Source organism: Cygnus olor, chromosome 2, assembly GCF_009769625.2.
Source record: "Cygnus olor isolate bCygOlo1 chromosome 2, bCygOlo1.pri.v2, whole genome shotgun sequence".
Classification (NCBI taxonomy): domain Eukaryota; kingdom Metazoa; phylum Chordata; class Aves; order Anseriformes; family Anatidae; genus Cygnus; species Cygnus olor.
The window spans coordinates 79210978-79234364 of record NC_049170.1 but is presented as its reverse complement, the minus strand read 5'-3'; the positions used below and the strand labels follow the sequence as shown (position 1 = coordinate 79234364).

At 37.0% G+C, this 23387-nt stretch overlaps 1 protein-coding gene across 2 annotated transcripts in view; it reads left to right on the top strand.

Moving 5' to 3' along the window:
- Nucleotides 1-23387, top strand: part of DROSHA (drosha ribonuclease III) — a 67278-nt gene that overhangs the window by 23194 nt on the left and 20697 nt on the right. For both annotated transcript variants that reach the window (XM_040548099.1, XM_040548098.1), the window contains 9 exons: nucleotides 3277-3401; nucleotides 6064-6163; nucleotides 9034-9141; nucleotides 13000-13107; nucleotides 15526-15664; nucleotides 16337-16397; nucleotides 18353-18412; nucleotides 20401-20500; nucleotides 23229-23331. In XM_040548099.1, the coding sequence (XP_040404033.1) occupies nucleotides 3277-3401; nucleotides 6064-6163; nucleotides 9034-9141; nucleotides 13000-13107; nucleotides 15526-15664; nucleotides 16337-16397; nucleotides 18353-18412; nucleotides 20401-20500; nucleotides 23229-23331 (904 nt within the window). The remainder of the gene's footprint in view (nucleotides 1-3276; nucleotides 3402-6063; nucleotides 6164-9033; nucleotides 9142-12999; nucleotides 13108-15525; nucleotides 15665-16336; nucleotides 16398-18352; nucleotides 18413-20400; nucleotides 20501-23228; nucleotides 23332-23387) is intronic.

The following is a 23387-nucleotide window of genomic DNA, read 5'->3' as shown; positions in this document are numbered from 1 at the left end:
CATATGTATGCAGATTTGATCCATTTTTCTAAATTTTGTACTTAAGAAATGTGGGACACAAGAATTACATGATGTCCGCTAAAAACTGCGGACTTCTGTTTGCATGGTTTGGCCAGCATCACAAAGATGGTATCTCGGTAATGGGCATGTTTTAGACCTCACATTTTAAACTGCCATGCAACTTTCTATGTTGTAAGACCTTCCTTTCTCTAACTTCATTTTCCACCTTTATTGCACAACATGTGAGAGGAAAAAAAATGAATTGGAATCGTGCTTAAAGGGTAGCTTCTTGTGGTGACTGAAGAACCTGTTCCAAGACTGAAGCCATGACACCCTTCTAGATATATATATTTCAAGCCTCTGTTTTTAAGTACGACAGCATTACATTTAGTAAATTACCTTAAGTTAATCATAATTTATCAGATTATTTTCCCCTTCATTTCATTGAGTGTTTTTTTCTGGCTAAAACTTCCTACACTGAGGAAAATAAGACCATGTGTGGGAGTATGAAATACAGAACACATGGACTTTCCATACTGAGAGTTCTGCTGGAGGTGGTTAAAATGAAGGTAGAACCTTGTAATATAAATTGTTAGCCTTAATTGCTTAATTTAACATTGCCTGTGGTTTCTGTGATACAGAGTACTTGGTAGTATGCAAGTTTTCAGCATCTTAATGACATATCTTCAGTGGTTTGGCTGATGATATGCTGACTTCAGCTAGCTGAAAGCTTGCTCTTTTTTCTTTAGCATGAGGGTATGTCTATATGCTCCTTTTGTGCATCACTCAAAAAACTAAATGCCTTCATGCAGAAGGCAACACAGTTTGAGTGGTAGCGTTAACTTTGATTTCCCATGATTTTTATTGACAAACTTTGTGTTCTACAAGATGTTTTTAAAGATGTGTGTGGACATCAAAATATGTAAGCATAAAGGAAATCTGCGACACTTTGAAACGTTGTCATGTTATAATGTCATCATTGGAACATGTTTTTCTCTCAAGATTGCAAAGATTTTTTTCTTAGTTTGTGGATTTTTTCTGTTCATTGCGGCATATTCTATTGACAATGAAAGTGAAAAATGGTGTGAAAGTGTTTTCTGTGCATTTTACAATGTTAGAAGATGAAACAGTTCTAATAGAGACAATGTGAAACTGTTTTAGTAAAAGACAACTTTTAAATTCAATTTTATGCATTTGACACGACAAAGTAAAACCACTAAATTTTATTTTGCTGCTCTCCTCCACAATGTCACTTCAGAAATAATTTCTCTTGTGAAAAGACTTTCTATGTATTTTCTTTTTTAAAATGAGGTGTATATATGTATGATGGGGGAATTGATAGGCATATGTCCCATTTAACAACTACCAATAAATAGCTCACCGTTATTTAAAAGTAATTTATTCATAGTGCTTCATTAGTTCAGTAAAAATTTGTATTGGAAGAGATTTAAATGTTCAGATTTTAATCCTTTTTAATACTTCACTCTTTTAAAATGCTGCTGCTTTTTCTGCCAGTACAAATCCATATATTTTTAACATACTTTTATACTATATCTGCATTATCTTCGCATGTCTAGAATGTGGAACATATAGGAAAATATTGCCTGTAGCCTTAACATATTGGTTTTTAATCGGTATATTCAATATACTTATTGTTATGTGTTCTGTTAACCATATTTTGCCTTCCTGATTCTCAGAGGAATTGTTGTGAAGCAAGGCTGCTTTCTTAAAGAAAAGAGGGTGGGGGGGAGTTCCTCATTTCCTCATTCCTAATGTTAAGGGGGCAGGGGGAGAACAGGACAGCAAGCAACTTGTGTCAAGTTTAAAAAAAAAAAATGAAGCTTTTCAATTTGTCTTTCTGCAAAACTCACAAAACCTCAGGAATTTCAGCTCTGGATTAGAGATCTACTTTATACCTGCTAGAAATCGTTCCTGTTTTTCATTAGATTTTACTGTCCTGTTCCTCTTTTATTGGGAGTGCTGGGGGAAACCCTTTTTCATCTCTTTTCAACTTACCAGCATGAGCAACTTTTTTTTTAATGGGAAGATGTAGCTATGTTCTGTCATCATACCCAAAGGGAAGCTGATAAGTATTTTTCCCTTGGAAAATGTTTTTCTATCTGAAAGTCCAAGTTTTAGGTAATCTTCTTTTTTAGAATAGATTGGAAGTTTTGCCACCTGAGGAGGTTTGCCTTCATTTCTAGAATAGGCTTTGCTTATCCATGCAGAAAATGATTCCTGTGAACAGTTCTTCAAAGGTGGTTTGAAGGGTGAAAGCTTTGTTCTTGACACAATTTTTATTGTTTTGTGAAGAGAATGGTGGGAGCTGTTCTTGTAACTCTGAAACTTGTCTTTGAGAAATTCACAGTGCTGAATTAGAAGTTTTGAGGTGCAGGTAACTAGAAGTAATGCCCTTTTTCTGAAACCTTAGACAAGCAGAAAGTATCGGCTTCATACATCTGATTGCAAAGTGGGGAGTAAGCAGGCACATAACAAAGCAGCTTGGAAGATAATGGAGAAAATATTTACTTGGAGACAAACTGCAACTTCAACCGAGTTTTTTTTTTAATGTTAGATGGGTGATCAAGAGCTCTGTAAGCAGCATGTCATCTACAACGATGTGTAATAACTCATTTTCTGCATTTTTAAAGGTGAAATGAAAGTCACCTTCTCTTACGCTGTCCTTTTTAACTAAAAAAAAACCCCTCTGTTTTGAAATGTAAAAAGGACAAAAGTCTCCTTAATATACAAAACTGTATTCCTCATTATATGCATCAGCTTGGGAGCCTTTTCTAAGAGTAGCATGATGCTTTTTAAATTTTTTATATCACTTAGTCTGTGTGATTTGATCTAATAATTTCTGCACTTACACTGGGAAATAAGGAAAAGAACTAAATCAGAGAGGTAACCTGATCTTAGAGAAGTGCTCAGGCTTGGGGGAGCCTGAATGCCAGAATGCTAATCCTGATTTTATTTCCAGTATGATGCTCAACCGAAGAAAGCTGCTTTAGGTTCTCAGAAATAATAAAACTGTAGATTTTCTAACTTGCAAAATGAAAATAGTCTTCCCTTTTTTCGCTGGGAGAGCTAAGTTAATTAACTTTGTTTCAGTCATTGCCATCGCCAAATATTGATTATAATATAAATGATTAGTTTTACGTGTATTTTAATAAGCTTGGAATATTGCTGCTTCATGGTTCCTGGACAGTGTGGGCTAGAGGCAATAAATTTTCCATGGAACTGTTGTCAATTAGGTATATTTTGTTTTTTTCCTAGAAACCCAGCTCAGTTCGTATTGATCAACTGGACCGCGAACAATTCAATCCTGATGTAATTACTTTCCCCATTATTGTCCACTTTGGGATACGACCTGCTCAACTCAGCTACGCTGGAGATCCTCAGTAAGATGCTTTTCCTTCCATCTTCATTCAGAAACTCATTACTGTTGTCATTTGTGACTTAAATAGGGCTTGTTTTTGTGCTTATCAAGTCCGATACAAAGCTTAGTGCTTATGGTATTGGACACTAGCTTTTGTGAATTAGAGAATGAGGTGTAATTTCTTCTGGATTAATTCAGGATCTTCTGAAGTAAACGTGCATGCACATGCAAGAACAGCTTTAAGTCAGACCAAAGGTCTAGCTCTGTATTATTTCTCTGAGAAGTCAGTTGTGGGTTGTTTTTTTTGTTTGTTTGTTTGTTTTTCCCCCAGAGAATAGTATTAACAGGAAAGAAGGAAAACACATCCTTCCTCAGGCTCTGCAGTATGTGGAGTTGTGAGCTAGAGGCCATGTTTAGATCATTTTGTTTAGCAGGCCTGAGTGAACCTACCTTTTGTAAATTTCTCAAATCACTGCTTGAACCTTCTTAGTGTACTGACGGGAAGAAGATTCCAGGTAATCACTTTCTGAGTGCTGTTGTACATTATATTAAAAAAAAAAGATTGAATTTCTTTTTTCTTCGGAGCATCTACATGACTTGATTAGATGCTCTCCAGGTCTTACATCTAGTAACGTATAATGTAGCCATTTCCTGTTTTCTTTCTTCATGATGCTTATGTTTCTCTGTCATATCCTTCTTCATCTTTTTTTTTATGACTTAAAGGGTTGAGTCTGTCTGCTTCTTTTAGCTTGGGAGATTTTGCATTCACTACTTTTGCATGTACCTTTCCTATCCTTACAGGTATAGGAACAGAGTGAAGAGGGAAGCAGAACTTCATGCAGAGCAGGGAATACTGTTTCATTATGGATTTGTGTAGTGGCATAAAAGTAATTGCTGGGTTTTATTCTAGAAGTCTAGAAGTTTTTGTACCTTATGACACTTTCAGGGAATTCTTCCAATGATTCACAGGTCTGTTTTCTGAATGATGACAGAGAATAGAGCCCATCTCTTGTGCATGTATAGTTAAGGTTGGCTCTTTCCTCTTACTGATCAGTGCTATTTAACGACATTGAATTTCACCTGCAGTTTTGAGGCCCAGTTATTCCAGTGCGCATGTATGACACACATTCTTCTACAATTGTTCGGGGATTTTAGATTTAATATTCTGATTACTTTTGTATCATCAGCAATTTTTTTACCTTAGTGTTTTCACTGTGGTTGTCAAGGATGTGTATAGGAGTGCTCTTTTATTTAGAGCAAATTATACCTTCTTAGTCTGAAAGGCTTGTGACTTAGTGTTACAGATTTTGTGAAATTCTGCACAATATTGACCTCTTTTTATTAACTTTGATAAGTTGAGAATGGGGAAAAAGCTGATATGTGAACTTAAACTTGCATGTTAATTGCAGATAAGTCTCAGGGGTGGGAAGAGTCGGTGCTTACCCAGACAGTAACATACTTTCTTTTTGGCTCTGGGCACGACTTTTTATCTCATTGTCCTTTAGGTTTTTTTTAACCATAAGAAGAAAATAATTAGATAAGAATGTAAAAAACACTTCTATTTTGATGCTGAATTTCTTAATTGAAAACAATAAAAACCCACAGAGATTACTAATCCAATGTTTTATGTTTTAACTTTCTTTAAGATTTCCATGGCTCTTTTTTCTTTCCTAGAGCTGCTTGGAGAATTTACATGGTGTTCTTTGATAAAAGTAACAAAACATTTTTTTTTGGAAGACCTCTGGTGTCATCATAACTCAGGCTTAACTCTGGTGCATGTGTTTCCTGGGCATATAATGCCCAGGAAAAAATTTCCTGTAGTATGTTTTCTTCGTGAGGTTCTAATACAGAACTTTTGTCATATTGTCATCTATTTATTATTTCTCAAACATAACTCCAGTAACACAGTTGTTTCCAGTGATATTAATAGGAAAACATATGTTTTACTTGATAGTCTTAAGTTCTCATTTTGGGGCTTAAATATCCTCTTTTGTGGAAATCAGTGCTAGATAACAGAGGGGCTTCCACTGAGGAAAAAAAAATCTGTTGCCTAAATTAATGTCTAACTAGACCATCCCAAAATGCAAGTAGGCAAGATGGTTGGGTAAAAACCAGGAACCTTATGTATGAACTAGCCACAGAAAACTTGGCTTTTAGTTTCCGTTCCTGTAGTGCATGATCAGAAGCTTCATTTCACTATTCACAGAATGCTTGTGTTGCTTGTGACTCGTAGGCCTTCTCTTCATGTGCTTCATTAAAATGTTTCAGCCAGTGTAAGGACAGACACTTCTTGGAAAATGTTAATACTTCTCAGTGAGCAACAGGGGAATCTTATGCAGAAGAGGGAGTCTTCTGCCTGAATTGAGATGTTGCACTATGGGGAAGTCTTTTCAGCAGGCAGAGGTGGCCTTTTGGTGAGGATGGGTGGGTATCTGGGAGACCTGTGTTCTCTCCTGAGCTTTGCTGTTCACCTCACATTGCACCCTGATGCCTCCTCTATGCTGCTGTGTCTGCATCAATAGCAACTGTAGGGATGCTGTCACCTTTCTTGGAAAATGCTTTGAGATTTTTTGAGCAAAAAGATGCTTGTAGATTATCCATGTCTATGTGAATTCAGAAGGCCAAACTGCAAGATGCTTCTGTTGTATCAACTAAAATACTTGTTTTCTGGTTTTGTCCTTCAGATACCAAAAGCTGTGGAAGAGTTATGTGAAGCTGCGTCACCTGCTGGCTAACAGTCCCAAAGTCAAACAGGCTGATAAACAGAAATTATCACAGAGAGAGGTATGCTGGGCCTTCCCATATCTGATAATTGGGCACTGTAATTCAGGATGGAGTGAAGCTGTATAAGTGCCCTTTTTATGGAAACAATAGAAATCCTTCACAAAAGGTTTTCTTCTGAGGCTGTTAATACAGATTTTATTTTTATCTTTTCTTGTTAGTGAATGGATTTTTTCATTTTTTCCTTTTATGCAACTCTCATACTACTTCAAGTTTTTTTTATCCAATTACAGAAATGATCTTTGTGGAACCATAACTTCTTTACAGCCCTTGCCTTTAATGGCTTCAGGAATTAGCATAAAGAAGGACTTTTCATTTCAGAATGCTCTTTTAAGCATCTCATAATTTTAAATATTCCTCTTTTGAGATTAAAACTGTCACGCTTGTGCATAGTTTTAAACTAATTTATTAGGCTATCTCAGTGAATTCCTTAAGATCTTTGAGTGGTAGACAGAACACCTTAAACAGTTGGGATAATCTGGTTGTTCTTAATAATATTTAATGATAGGTGTGTGTATGAATATTTTTTCCCCCAGAGTGATGAGCAATAAGCAATTCCAAAGTGTAAATGCTCAACCAATTGGGAATTAAAATTAGAAAAATAGTCACCTACGTGTAGACAAAAGTAGCCTGCTCTAAGGTATCCATCATCTAAGATTTTATACTGAACCTTTGCATTTGTCTGGTGACTTGTCTATCGGGCACTCTACATTGGACAACTTATATAAATAATTAATAGAGGAGAAATTAACTTCTTTGGTACAGGATGGATGGTAGTGTGTTTTTATTTATTAAAAAGCCAGGCCGTTATTTTAATTGCCTCTAATTTGCTAATTCTGTGTCCGTAGTTATGGTAGCTGTAGCTGTTTGACACTATTTGGTTTTGTTACTACTGCAAAGCATATTATGCTGTTGCATGACAAAGAGTCTTAGTTGGTGTTAAACTTAGCTGGTGTTAAACAAGCCCTTAGCTTCCCTCCCTGTAAATGTGTGGGAAAAAACAGGGTTAAAATTCACCAGTGCCACAATTTTTAAGAAAAAAAAAATTAGACCCTATAGGAGATGGTTTTCTTTGCTACAGCTTTCCATGCTCAGAGGAGAGCAAGTGGAAGAGAGGACCATTGTGTTTTGGACATGTTTTTATCAGTGGCTAATGGATGGCTTGTGTAAAAGGGTAGTGGATTGGTTGTAGGGGGGTGATTGTTTAGCTTCAAAAGATAAAAATGTTCCTCTGGTGGTATTTACAGTGTGGTGTTCTGGTCTTTGTTTCTAGGCTATTTAGGATGATGAGTTTCTCGAGTAGTTGTCTGCAATCAGAGAGAGGTGGGGGGCTGAAGCAGAAGCTTTACACGAGGATAACCTCTGCATCCTGCTAATGGAGGTGTCAATAACACAGTAGGAGCTGTAGGGCTGCACCTAACTGGTACACATGCTTTTAAGGATTGAGTAATGTATTATGAGTAACGCTGGAGTGCTCCTGAGCCTGTCAGCCTGAAAGTACAGCGAGGTCTCACAAGCACTCTCGTGCCTGTGTTGGAAAGCACCCAATGGCACAGCCTTGAAATGTAAGTTTTAGACAGTGCCCAAGGGGTGTGGTGCTGTAAGCACCTCTCTGCCCTCAGTCATTCACCACATGTGATTGCATGATGTTATTTGTGACAAGGTCGTGCGTAGGGGCTCTAACCTAACTTCAACTTCTTAGAGCAGATGCATAAGTTGGGACCCTAAGGCTCACTCTCAACTTTTGGTTGAGAGAGATACGCATTTTCTGAAGCAGCTTATCCCCTTTCATTACACATGAAAGGAGCCTGGGCTAACTAGCATCCTACGCTAGACATCTCAGTACTGTCTAGAAACAGGTTTGATTAAACTGTTTGTGTAGATGTGCCTCTTGGAACCATTCTGTGAGTCTCTCTGGAGCGGAAAGCACAGCCTGTTCCTGCCCAGAGATGCTCACTGGCTTCAGACTGGGAACTGGGAAGAGATGGCTTTGAGCGTGTGCCCTGTAGGGAGAAGGAGAGGAAGGATGAGTTGCAGCTTTGAAAAGTCTTCTTGACTGAAGAGGGAAGAGCTCTGGGGGGTGTCTTTACTTTAGTGCATGCTGTGTGGGGAGCTTGCATACTGCAGGGGCTCTGTAGTATTGGAACCAGAAGATCCTGATCTGGAGGGGATTTATTTTAATGGTTTTTCTTTCATTCCATTTTTACAGAAAATATTTTTTAAAAATGGCTCTGTCAGAGAAGCTAAGTGCCCATTTCATAGTTTATACAGGCAAAAACACTGCTATGCAACATCAAACAGGCTGTGTTCTTTAAACATTTTAAACACTTTTAATTTAATTGTAATAATATTGATAGATTTCATCATAATAGGATCCAGGACCAGTGAATGCTGACCCCTTTCCCAGACTGGGGGTACTGACAACAGTGTTACGATGTAGCTGGGGTCATGTAACAGCCTTTCTGTTATTTAATCTGTTGAATACCTTATACCTACTGAATGTTTCAGACTGGGAATACTCATGGACATAGACTTAAAGAGGTTGTTTTGCACAGTGGTAAAGAAGGTGTTTCAATAATAAGGATGTTAGCTTGCTTGTGTATGCACGACTTCAGAAGTTACAGGTAGAACTAGTTTGTTTTGTCATCTACAACAAAAACTAGTCACCTTTGTCTTCTTGGTCTGATAAAATCTTCTGTCTGCATTGTACGCCATATCCACCATGGTCTGTGGCTGGCAGCTACAAGATTTAGAATAGTTTTAGAAACTGTTTGCCAAAAGTGAACCTTAAATATTGCGAATGCACGTGCATGCTTTGATGCTGCTATATTGTAGAAAGTTCTTCACAGGAGCTGTGTTTTCTTCCTGTCTAGGAAGCACTGCAGAAAATCCGGCAGAAGAACACAATGAGACGTGAAGTGACTGTTGAATTGAGTAGCCAGGGATTCTGGAAAACAGGGATACGCTCCGACGTCTGCCAGGTGACTAAACTGCAGAGATGCATGATGTATTGTTTTTCTCGGTTGCTGCCACTTACCTCTTGCAAGGGTTTGCTATGATTCTGTGCTGAAGAACCAGCCACTGGAAATTAATACCTTTGCCTCTGCGTGATCTGTTGCTGTAGGGAGCTGTTCTAGCCCCCTCCATGCACACACACACACCCTCCCCAAGAAGCTATTTTATAGGTGTAATTTTCCAGCTCCTTGCAGTAGCTTGCTACTCTTGACTAGCATGAAGTGGGGCAGGGGTGGGGATGACAGGACCCAAGAATGGCAAATTTGGGACCTGGAGGTCTCAAATGCAGTAGCCTTGACTTCTATCAACCGTATGTTGAGTCAAGTGTTGAATATCAAGGGCTTTTTCATCAATTGGATTGGTATTAGATATTTTTAGTTTAAGATAACTTTATATTTAGAGATGTTTTTTTATTACTGTAGCACAAAGTGTTTTTTTACTTGAAAGAAAAAAAACATACATGGATTAAAAAAGGGTGACCCTCAGTAGGAAGATCTTTCAGATAAGTTAATGTTCCAAACGCATGAAACTTTCAAGGTGCAAATCTCTGCTGGATCCTAATCCAAAGCAGGTGGCAGCCACCTACTTTGATTACAAACAAAAGGTTTAAATATAATAAAATGCATTTGTCTAACAATGTATTAGCAAAATTCAAGTAAGTGTATCAGCCAAATAAATATACTACTAGTATAATTGGGTTATTTTTGCTGTTTCAGAGATGTTGATTAAGAATTACAGGCTAAAAAAATTATCAGTATTAACGGTATGAAATAAAAACTTAAGGGTGACTTGGGAAAGGTTTAGTTAGAAATCCTGTTGATGTATTGGAACCTTGATAAGGCCAGAGGGGGTATTTGAATGGGAGAAAAATGCTAATAATTAAAATTGCTTTTTTTCCTGTGTAATACACTTATTTTGATTCTACAGTTGCTTCTGAAGTCGAAGAATAGTTGAACAGTATCCTCTCACGTAGCAGAGGAAATTTATAGCCCCTTTCTATTTTTTGTTGTAAACTGTATCTGTTATAAGTTAAGGAAACAGTATAAACTCCTAATTTAGGAGACTTGAAAGTTTTTTGTTATTCTTAATAATTTTTAAGATTCAACTTTTAATGTATCATGGGATATTTTTTGTTCTCATTTGCTATTGAAGGATAACAAATCACCCAAGAGTGATGGGAATAAAACTGCACATCTGCAGCCAGAACATCTAAACCAGGCAGTTCTGCAATGAAAGTCCTTTGATTTTTTTTTTTCTTTGAGAGGTCAAGAGTAGGCAGACTGTAAATCTGTAAAAATGAAAGACTGCTATTTTTGCTGCATGTTTTTTTCTAAAAAAGATTAAACCTAAATACATGTAAATCAACTCTGTAGGTAGACTTAAAGTGCAGTGATTTAAAAATACTGATTTTCCTTAGTTTTTAAAAGGATCGTAGATTAGAAGATTGAAGCTTAAGTCATTCTAACAGTTTAAAGTTGCTCCAAGTTCAACGTAGCTGTTGTAATACTCATCTTCGTGACTTCCAGAATGAACTTCGTAGAGGGAGGGAGGAATAAAGGCAAGTGAAATATTCTGAAAATGTGTAATGGCTGTCTTCTGCCAGGCTTATTTAAAATTGTTCAGTAGGTGAAATGCACTTCTTGGTCACTGAGATGGGCAGCACTTACTCTGCAGACTGGGTCCCACCAAGAAGATACCCACCCATCGTTGCCTGTACTGCTGCTGGCATGCCCTCAACAGCTGCATTAGGTGTTTAGGAGAGAAGCGATGCATTTCAAAATACATCAGTTTGTCTGACTCTTCTTGGTAGCTTCAGGCCAGAGTTGCACTGGCAGCTTGGCTCCTGCCAAGCTGGGGGACGGCCCTGGGGACATCTGGGAGAGTCTTCTGCCTTGCAATGCCTGCTGCAGCAAGAAAAGAATAGGCAACAAAGGCTAGAATCATATACATAAAAGTTACTAGTATGTTTATAACCAGCTTCAAGTACCAAGGTTATGGGCTAACTCCTATAGCCATACAATTTAAAGAGAATTTTTTAATCACTAGCCATTCTTGAGCCTAATACAATTTTAAAGCCTACATTTCAGTTTCTTATAGAGATAAATAAAACATCAGAAACATCAAATAGCTATAATCCATCATGACACACATTAATTGAATCAATCAAGTATTTAGTGCTATGAAAGCAGCAGTTTGTCAATATAACTACAAGAGTCAAATTAAAGACCTTCTACGTGCCTCCCAGGGAGATGCCAATTCCTCGTTCACTGCAGAACAGCTGATACAACCTGAAGCTTCATATTCCAGTCTCAAACTTTGGACCATATGTATTGGTTGCTCAGTGTAAACAGTATCAAACCTTGCTTTGCTGTCTGGCAGCCTGTGCAGGGGAACATACAGGCAGGGAAGCAGTTGTCCTGTGAAGCAACGTTTTTACTTACTGTAACTAATTCCTTCCATGAAGCACAAATGTGAGTTTATGTGGAGATAAGAGGTGTGTTCCCTCAGCTTTTATATTACCCGAAAACTCTAAATGAGTGACGTGAACAAAATAAAGTTTCACTTGGACGTATTTGTTTTGCTTACTGTGGTTTTGCATTTTTCTGTTATTCAGAGATCCAGAGAGCCTCTTTCATGCTGTTAACCACTTGCTTCCATTGCTACCTTTGTTACCTGTTTGGTTCCAGCAGTTTCTTAGTTGAACAGAAACCTTTGCCATATTGTAACTTTCACAAGTTTTCTTCTGCTGTTCTTTCTTTAATGGCATGCAGAAATCCGTAACATCACTTACTCCATAAATTATACATCATCTGATTTGTATGCTTGCTTTTTTGCATCTCTCCATACTATACATTAATCATCTGCAATCATAATATATTCCTCTTTATGAAATTAATATGGATAGTCCTCATATTTTTAATTCCCTTAAAACATGTTATTCTTTTGAATATATTCATGAAATGCAACTCATAGGAATCAACTGAAATTTGACATCAGTGTCACAAAAGCAGTCGTATAAATTCTTGTAGTGCTCTCACTTTTCACTCCAATGCAAGGGTTTTGATATTGATAATCATCATACTACTGTACTGGTAAATGGTATCATTCCAATCCAGATCATCCACAATCAGTAACACTAAGTGGAATTAGTTTTAAAACTCTGAAAGAGGGAAACTGTTGTTGTTGCAACATAAGTTTAATTTTTATTTAAATTTCCCCCAACAGAAAAGTTTCTGTCCTAGATGGTAAAACAGCAACCTTTCCAATATTTTTAGCACATAATCCCAGAAATCGCCAGGTTGTACCACTTCAAAAAGCCCTTAACTTCAGTTCCTTTGAAGAAGAATTAATGTAGTAATAACTGTGCTTGAAAATTACTTTTCTTTGTTAAAAGAAGCTTAAAGTGGTTTACATGTTCTCTAACGTTATATGGGGCCGAGGGAGGTGGTCGGTCCTCCTCTGGTACTAACCTGAAACTGCGGGGTACTGAAGCATCTAGCATTGTGTTCAGTCACGGGTTCTTGAAAATTTGACCCTGCTGGTGACTAGATGTTTTTCCTCATTCAAAATACTTCAGTAAAACTTATTATGCAATTATTCTGTTTATGTTGGCAGGGGAATGTTCTCACTGTGATTATGCAGGTGGACAAATCCAACTTAACTAAGTGTTCTGGTGATGGGGATTGGGAAGCCATTATTTTCTTATTTTTCTCACTTAAACCAAGACAATGGATGTTGTGACAAATGGGATGTTTGTATTTATAACTTAGTCAACACTGTATTCTGTGCAGTGAAGATGAATGTTTTTCCTTATTGTTTTTTAGCACGCAATGATGCTTCCTGTTCTCACCCACCATATTCGCTACCATCAGTGTCTGATGCATTTGGACAAATTGATAGGCTACACTTTTCGAGATAGGTGCTTGCTGCAGGTAGGTTATACAAAAATAAATTACTTGCCATTTTGTCTTCCTAAAATTTAGTTTATCCGTAATCCTCTCTTCTATATGTAATCATGAAAATGAGCTGCTTTGCCATACCTTCATCATTTGCACTGAAAATCTTTCAGAAGTTTTAGTTATTCCAACAGGTTTTTAAATTAACACATCTATTGTGAATGTAGACATCCACCTGCCTTTGCTCAGCGGTAAACCTGGATGTGCTTGTAATGTGTAGAAGAAAAAGAATAGTCTTACTGAAAAGACTTGATGGTACCGTACTCGTTATTTTACTTATTTGTGATGGATAGTGGTTTACTGCAGATGAGTCGGTGCCTTGCTTTTTCCTTTTATAGCCTGTTATTCCAAAGAAGAGTAACTTAAATGCAAAATGAAAAGGTAACACTTATAGCTAGTGCAAGGAATTTGCAAACTTCTGTTCAGCTCTTGATTTCTAGAAGTATGTAAAGAAATGTTGCATTTACAAACAAAGGCAGGGACTTGGGGGGGGGGGTTGGTATTTGTTTTAAATACATCCTTGTTGCTTGACCAGCCATTTATGTAAGTGTGTGTGTGGAACTGGTCAGCTTCAGAAGATCCAGAAGACTGACTTTTGGTATGGTGGTCCCTTTCCCCATATGTTTCTTCTGAAGTTGCTGAAGGAAAATGGGCTTCTGTTCAAGATCTCTCCCTAAAATACCCAGTCTCCCTCCACTGACTGTGGTAGGGGCTGAAAAACGATTAATTTTCCCAAAGTTCAAAAAATGCAGTTTCTATACATGGATGTAGACCTTAAACTTCCTGAAGAATTTTAAGTCAAGGCTTGCTGAGATTTTTTTTCATAGTTTCTTTGCTTTCTAAAAGGTGCTTTGTAGGGCTAGTCCTACTGAAAGTTGCATTAAACATTGGGGATCTTGTAGGTTTTTCTTGTAGATTTTGTTTGCAGGCTGCCTTGGTTTTAATATGAAAGATAAAAATGCAGTGACAAATCTTAAATGTTGAGACGAAAGACACAAACTAAAAAACACATCACAGCTGAAAAGGGGAGAACGCATAAAATGAAGTATGTTGACATCAGTCAAATTAATGTTTAGTTATAATAAATGTTACAACTCTTTACTGCTGATCCCTGTGCGTATTTATTTAAAACACAATAACTTGTTCCAGGAAAGACTTGTTAAAAAATTTATATAGCACCTTTAACATTTGTGCATAGAAAATAACAGATGTATAGTTTTGCATTGATTTTCACATGTTCTGTCATATTGTGTTGTTTTTAAAGCACAGACTGGGTAAGAAAGAATATGCTAGCTTAACAGTTCAGGCAAGGTAGTGTTTCATCCAGTACAGATGGAGCAGAAGTTGAAAATATGCAATTATGACAATCTTACTAACATTAGTGAGGAACTAAAAAGGACTTGGAGAAAATTCTTACTGTTGATTGACTATCATTTTATTCCCAGCAACTGAAAATTCTCTAAGTCTTGTTTTTGGAAAGCTGTAGCCGGTGTTTGAATGAAGTGTGCATAGGGCTACTGGAATGTCTTTGCTTATAGCCTGCGGCAACATTCCTGCAAGTGTTTCAGAAACAACTTTCTGCAACTTGAATTTGCTAGTGTATCTCTTATGTAAGGAGTATATGAATGTATACATCTATGCATGCATAATATACATTTTCTTTGCATATACACACCCAACAATGAGTTTGCAGAGAGTCGTAAAAGCAAGTTAGAGTACCTGCTGCCATTTTTGCAATCTTGGTATCAGCAGCAGAGGAAGCTTGTGATGATGCTAGATGGTAGAAACTTAAAACAGAAGACCAATTCTGCCATTGATCTTAACTTTCAGTTGAAGAGTGGCACTCTATAGTCCTGAGAGACCTGCTTTGAATAACTGTGCCAGAGATAATGTACTTGTTCGTTTTTTTTACTTGAAAGTAGGAAAGCTTTACTGATATTTAAATACCCTTAATCAAATATGTGAATAGTTGAGATACTCTTTACTGTTCCTGTTTTTAATATGAACATTTGTCCTGCAATGTTAGAATGAGTATATTTTTGAATAAGCAAATGTAGTTGTATTTAAAACAAGTCAGCATAGCTGGTAAGCAAAACTGTTAGGGCAAATTGACAGTTCATGCTTTTACCTTCAAAGGTAATTTTTCTTAAAAAAAAAAAAAATCTGAAAGTTAATTAGGTAAAGTGATGATTGGGCATAAGTGTTGCTTCTTTCTGACATCTGAAATTGTGCATCCTGTTTAAATTGCTGGAACCAAGCTACTAATTGACAACATCACTTTGTAGCTTTTTTTCAAACTAAAAAAAAATAATTATTAGCTACCAATCTAGTATTTTTTATTGCATTTGAAAAAATAAACTAAGACTTCATTTTCTTGCATGTGCTATAATACAGCTTGCCATGACTCATCCAAGCCATCACTTAAACTTTGGAATGAATCCGGACCATGCCAGAAATTCCTTATCCAACTGTGGAATTCGACAGCCAAAGTATGGAGACAGAAAGGTTCACCATATGCATATGAGAAAAAAGGGTATGTAGTTACACTGCTACCATTTTCTCTCACCTCCCTCTTAATCAGTAAGAAAAAATTTTGTCTGTTACTATTTCATTGTCCATTGCTCTTCTGAGATCACTTTAGTGGAGGATTTCAATGGTTATACATACAATCAAATCAGTGAGATCTTTCTAAACAACTGGATTTTAGAAATTAGTCAACAACTGAGTTGATGAGAAAAAGCAAGATAAATGAGGTAGTGTATTTTCTTTGGTTTTTGTAAAGTATTTTTTTTCTTAATTTGCTATTCAACATCGTAAGCATACTGGAGGATATTTTGTAAAGGTATCTTATTAAAATGAAAATGTGTCTGCTCTAAAATACACCTTACCCCTTAAATATATTCAGATGTAGAGAAGTAATTTTTTATTTTTATGTAACGTTCACAATGTCTTTCATGCAGAGGTAGTGTGTCTATCTGGCTTTCTGAACACAAATGTACAAAAGCTGCTTGTAATGGGACAGTGGTCAGTTAGAAAACATCTGTAAGGATTATACTAGCTGTAAGTGAGCTCTAAATAACAGCAAGATTTTGCGTATAGCAATCACAAAGTACCATTTTGAGTAATTATTTTATCTATTTAAATTGAATTAGCAATTGTTTAATAGTACTTATTGTATAATATGTAATATTGTTTATATTTCTAGGGATAAACACCTTGATAAATATTATGTCCCGTTTGGGACAGGATGATCCAGCTCCTTCCAGGTAACAAAAATAATTGCTTTTAGATTTGTACAGCATGTTAGTTATGATCTAGTTGCAAGGAGAGAAACTGTTGCAGGAGTTACTTCAACCAACTTACTGGTAGCAGCAGTTTTGCCAAATAGTTGAAATGGAGAGTCATGTGGAATTGACTTATCTTCTGGGGATGCGCTGAACTTTGTTTATCAGTGACATAGTAAATGTTTGCCTGCAGAGAAATCCTAAGGAAGGTTTTAAAAGCTAATTCTATAATTTCTGCTTATCCTTGAAATGAGGGCTAAAGTGCTACCTTTTGCTTTCTGCACAATGAAAAATAAGTTCTGTTACTGTTATCATTGCTGTAAATTGGATTCTCCATCACCTTTCCTTATAGCAGTACTTTTCCTGGCATGGCACCTTGTTAACACAAGTATGATCTCAAATATGGGCTTTGCTGGTGTACTGGTCCAGTTTAAAGAGAGACACATAAACAGCTGAGGACAAAAAGCTGAATCATTACAGTTGTAGTGTAATAGTTTAAATAACTGCTAAGAATTCCGTGCAAATAAATGTTTGAGCTTAATAGCTACAGACACCAGATGTAGCCAAACTGAATAAACAAAGCTGATAGGGATAATGCAAGAAACAGTTACATGTGAAGTCTCCTTACCGCCTGAACTAGAGGATGGGGTGTATTGGTTAACTGGTGATTATGACTGGGCCTTTTGAGAGCCATCACTCTGGAGGAAAACAGGGAGCAGAAGTAGATGAATTCTGAATAAATGATTGTTGTAGTGTTCCCCGAATGCTGTTTCAGCTAGACTGTGCCCTTTTCTTTGAGAGTCAATCTCAAGATTATTTCAGCCTTCGTAAAACAATGTGAGATAAGGCTAAATTGCATTTGCATTAAATAATCCACAAAATAAAATCCTGACTTTGAAAGACCTGTATTTTCTGCTATGTCACTACACAGTGGAGTTTCTGTATTCATCACTTCATTGTTCTACACAGCATAGGTACTTGAATTCTTTCAGCCCATAACAAAGGTCTGCTATTTCAGAAGTCAGACAAACTACATAATTGTAGAGGGAATGCAAATTATCATAAAAGCTGTCAAACACTTGAAAGATCTTTTGGATACAAAACCATCCTGTGGCTATGGCCTTAATTCTGTTACATTCACATGTGAAGTCAAAATAGTACTAATTACATGCTTAGAGGTGTAGAGCAGAAATTTGTATATATTTGAAGACAAACTCACGTTCCTTTGCGATCGCTGTGTCCTGTTAGTCCTTTGTTTTATAAGCAGGCAGAGAGTTCAGGGGGAAATGAAACTTTATGCAAAACAAAGGGAAACTGGGAGCAATCACAAGAAATCACTGAATATAAAGCGTGTAGAACTTTACAGTATCTTGGAATGTATCTTGCTCAGCAATTCTTTGTTTTGAGCTCAAATGAAATTACAGAAAACAGGACAGGGTGCATGTCTGTATGGTGTTTAAAGGTGCCATGAAAAATGAAGGTACTTGTTCCATTGTAGCTCTGCCATACCAACAAGTCTTGCAGAATCACCACACCCTGCAGGAGTTGGTGTTAATTATGTACATTTCCCTAGTTGCCTAGAAAAGGCAGAAGATGGTCATTTGTTTCAACCACCTGATGCTCTATGATGGACAAAGAAACCCATTCTCAGTAGGGCTTTACACAGTGCCAGTCAACAACAGTTTCCTCTCTGCATTTATTGTGCTCTGACAATAGCTCAGAATGAAACATACAGAAATTTCAAAGACTGTCACTCATGAGTTTCAAGATTTATGTAGTTACTCTGTTTTTGTACCCTCATACTCCAGAGAGGGTGGGGGAGGCCGCAGGAATGGCTATTCATGTCTGATTAGCAAGCAACTCAAACTTTTTCCAAATGTACTGTGTAATTACAAGCACGAGTTATTTAATAGTGAACCTTAAATTGCCTTTTTCAGGATTAACCACAACGAGCGTTTAGAATTTCTGGGAGATGCTGTGGTGGAATTCTTAACAAGGTAAACGGGGAATTCTTTAGTAGCCCTCATTGTTGTATGTTATTCTCATACCATTTGGCTTATGAAGCTTTGCCGTGTATGTTCACCACCTGTGTTTGCAGTCCTGCCCCTGATATTTCAAGCTGCACATCTGCATGTGCCTCCTGAAAATTCTTCTCATGCTACAGATGAGAAACTAGAGTTTGTTTTACAGAATGTGATTTAAAGTTGATTGGGGTTTTTAGAAATTAATATTTCAGCTACAGTCAAATTGAACTTTGTATCCATTTGTTACAGGAAAGATTTTTATTAGCATGCCATTTTGTTTCCATAGGTTCTTTTTCTTTAGCTGCGAGTGAAAAACACTAATTGGTAATATTGAATGTGTTGCAGCTCTTAATTTCCGGTAATGAGGGCTATATCTTGCATAATGTCTGTATATAAATAAAATTGTTGAGGACAAATCTAAATTATTTAGAACTAAAAGCAAAAAATCGTGCTTCATCAGAACAGCTCCAGTTTTGGTCCATTTCAAGTACTATGAAATTAGTGAACACAAAGATATTATAAAAGTTACCTTCACTGGGTTCTCTTAGTGGGTTCTGCTGGCAGCCAATTTCTATGAAACAAGGATTATCCATTTTCACTGCTTTGTTTTACCACTGTTAATAGGAGAATAGTCTTGTGTAAAGAAAAACTTTACAGTAAGTTTGATACAAATAACAAAATTGCCCCTATCTCCATTCACTGCTAGCTTCTACTACCCATTAGCTACTCAGTATTAAAAGCTATTAGTCTGTAAAGGTCTCCACTGCCCTTAAAACCCATGGCCTTTTCTCCTATAGAACAATACTTGCTGATAAGATGGAAGACTTGCTGAATAAATTGTCTTGCATTTTTCATTGTCATTGTTCATCAACCATTGCTTGACTTTCTGAGCTAACTTTTGTCTCAATTAAGAAAAAAACTGTGCTATGTTTCTGTTCAATAAAGCAAGTAAACACCTAGTTAAATCTGAAGCTTTTTTCCCAACTCAACTTCAGGCTTCTGCTTTTGTGAATTATGATCCTTGATAAGATTGCCTCTAAGTTGTATAGCAACTCTTGTTCTTAAATCCTGTATCCACCTGCAGTTTTTTTTTCTCTTTGTTAGTGGATTAATAAGTTATTTTAATAATTAGTGCTCTCTTCCCAATGTAATCCAGTTGTGGGGTTCTGAAAACCCTCTTCAACTTTTCTTGATGTGGGTTAGATAGCCATATAGAGGTAGTCAGTATCATTTATCCTTTACTCAGGTCTTGGTTGTATTGTTGAATTCTTGTTTTTTAATGAAGTACATTACTTTCATGGTGATAAATATCATTAACGGCAGTTGAACGCCTGTGACTTTAACTCATTTTCTCTCTGTTTGTGGTATTAATGACTTCATGCATTTGATAAATACAGACTGTTGATTCCTGTTCTTTGGCTCTGTTAGCATCTGTTCGGTAATGTTGTTTTTAAACAGACTATTTTTATTGGCATTTAAGAGCAATTATTTGCTAAAGTACTGTAAAAAAAATAAAAAATTAAAAAAACAAAATAAATCCCAAGTGGTGGTCCAGGCTGAATAATATCATCGTAAAGCACTGTGGTGTACCTGTGGCACGGAGTTCAAGCCAGATGGTTCTCCCCTGCTTTTATTGCTCAGCATCCTCCAGGTAACACCTTTGCTGCTGGTAGATGCCTTCAGATGAGGGAACTGCCTGTCACTGCAGGGGTTTAGAAATTATGTGCTGCCCAGTAAAGAAGCAGCACTCATTCTCCCCTGCTTCCCATGCTACCCAGTCAATATTATCGAGAATTGTTTTAATCTTTGATTGCTTCTTCACCTTCAAGCTGATCTTTCACTTTCGAAAGGGACCTGTGTTACCAGCTAGGATCTGATGGGAAGGCAGTGTTCCATAGAGGTGTACACAGTTCATCTTTAGCCAAATGCTGACAGCATCTGATTTAATTTTGTTTTTCCAGTGTCCACTTGTACTACCTGTTTCCCACTCTGGAGGAAGGAGGACTAGCTACATACCGCACCGCCATTGTTCAGAACCAGCATCTGGCCATGCTGGCTAAGGTATACTCCTATGCTTTCTGTGTCTGTATCTGAAACCCATATGTGAGACTATTAGTGCATGAGTTGCTTCTTGAGGGATCTGTCTGCTTCAAACATCAGCCTTTATCATGTTTTGTGCACAGAATTTAGGGTACAGGAGCTTTTTTTAATTTGTAAGTAATTTTAGAGATGAAGTAGGACTTGGTGTTACCCCCAGAGCAGGTTTTTAAGAGGAATAGTTGGGTCATTTTTGCCAGCAGAAGATTAGGTTTTTAGGATGCTTATGTTGAAGGTGCCTCTATATTTAACTTTAAATAACATAGATGTTGAGATAGATAGTAGAAGGGGGGAGGGGGGGAATAAAACTGGTTGACTTTAAAGGGACTCTCTGGTGGAGCATTAAGGTAGAAGATGGCAGCAGGCAGTAGAGACAGTGGAGGGGTGGTGGTAGGGGAGTTTGTTTCATCCACTCCCTCACCTAGGCAGTTACCTTCAAACTTGCTGTGAACTGTGAAAGAGCAAAATGTTAAAAAGTCTTTCGGAGAAAAGTAGCATTCATAGTGGGAAAAATTGAGATGCCTCTGATTTTTATTTTATTTAATTCCGTGAATGACAGGAGCTTTTTGTATTCCTACGTGATACTGGAGGTGGGAATATGGTATACAAAGCTCATTAAGTCTATGTTCATAGATAATTTGGTATTCCCTTATTCAGATTTGATTGTTAACATATTTTTTTTAAAAAAACAGTCTGAGACTTGCTGGTATAATGTATTAGGCCATGCACGTGCGCACATATCTCCCACCACCACCCCACTGTGTATTGCTGATGGTTTTCAAGTCTCTCTTAATCTTGTCTGTTCATACTCATGCAATAATTTAAACAATCATATACAGTCTTGAGATTTTCGCAAAAACTGCATGATTTCTAACATGCCTTTTTGCTGAATCCTCTGGAGAAGTGTAAGGTAGGGAATGAACAAAATCATTTTCCTCCAAAGCTTTCTTTAATGATTTAGATAGGCATGAATTGATTGAAAAACATTTCAACTGGGGCTTCGTTTTTAAATACGATATTGAACTGTCTGACACTGAATTTGCTTTATTTTTTTTAAGTCTGAATCAAGTAAGTTTATATATTCTTCCAGCTCTTTTCACTATACTTACTGTTCTAAATGGACTATCTTTGAAAATTTATTGCAATGGTTTTTTTTAAACTCTATTAGATAGAACCGTAAGTATTAGATATCTATATATTCCTGATTTCCTAACTTATCCTTTTTTCCTCTTGTATATGACCATCCTGGTTTCATGCCCCTTAATTAACCCCGTGCAGTACCATGTTGCACTCAGTTTACTTTCTCAATAAATTTCTCAATTCCTTAAGTTCTCTTGGGCATGTGGAATGCTGTTTTAATTGAGGATCAAAGGATAAATTTCTGTAGCTTGTAAGAAACATTGTAGCAGAAATTTTAAAAGCGATCTGAGCCATGTCTTGATCAGAACTGAGATGTAAAGCATATGCAAAATATACTGAATGCAAGCTCTGAAAATGAAGCTAAGACATTGGAGAAAAGAGTTAATGCAAACAAATGAAAAAATCTAAACTTTAAATTTATTATAAAACAATATTCCACTTTGATGTTAACTAATGAGTGCTCCCTGCACTGAATAAAGTGGTAAGTGGTATTTTCCATTGTTCTGGAGCTGTGAATAGGTTCTCTCCCATTGGAAATGGAAGACTCCTTTTTTCAAATTGAGGTGTCTAAGCCTCACATCTCAAATACCTTAGTTTCTCTACTTTTACCTCTTAAATATGCTCTGGGAAGATGAAGTTGAAAGTTAATGAGAAATTGGTCAGTAGCAACTTACGCCCATTTGGGAAGAACCTATTCTCATACAAATTTTGCAAGATGTGCAAATCTCTTCCTTAAAAATCTCAATAAAGGTTTTGTGTCAAAAAGATGAATACAGAAAGAGAACCTAGTAGCTCTTGCCTGCATTTCTATAGCAGAATTATCATACATTATATGATGCATCTGACTCACTACCTTAGGTTCTGACTGGCAAGCAGAAATATGGCTTAGGAAAAATGAATGTTAATGATTTACAGTTGAAAGGAAAAAGAAAGCTAGGTGGCACTGCGGATTAAAATATCAGTTCTGCTTTCAGTGCCCAGAGGGTTTTGGTATTGCCACCTGTTGAAACTCATAAAGGAAAAGTCAGATGTTTACTGGATTGTGTCTGTCAGAGTTCCTGTAACTCACTGTCTTGCTTTGTTCTCTTCTCGTAGGAGTAATCTTTTTCTTCAGCGTTAACTCCCCTCCCTTTGATTGCTGCTTCAGCATTTCTGTAGGCAAAGCACATGAGGGCAAACTACCAGCAAGAAATACGGCACACTGTAACATCCATCTGGTAGCAGGCTATTTTTCTGTCACACCCTCAGCCCTCCTCTTGAATTCCTTCCTAAATTTAACTAGTAATGTGTTTTGATCTGGCTTCCCTTGAATCTTTGGTTTGATAATTCCTGGCTTTCCCATGGTATTACACTGTAGCTGCTTGCCATTAGAAAACAAGTGTTCTAATTTTAAACTTAAAGCCTACATCTGTACTGAAACTATGGAGAACAGCTTTAATGTTCCTTCAAATGCAGTTTCTGCATCACAGTAGTGTAATTGAGCTCTAGTGACTAGAACTCGTACTCTTGTACTTCTATAACCATGGCTTTATACTCTTTTCACGTTCTACAGAAGTTGGAACTAGATCGATTCATGCTTTATGCTCATGGTCCAGACCTTTGCAGGGAATCGGATCTCCGCCATGCCATGGCCAACTGCTTTGAAGCCCTGATAGGTAAACTATGTGTATTTGTGTATGCACAAACAGCCATGTTTTAATGTCCATGTAGC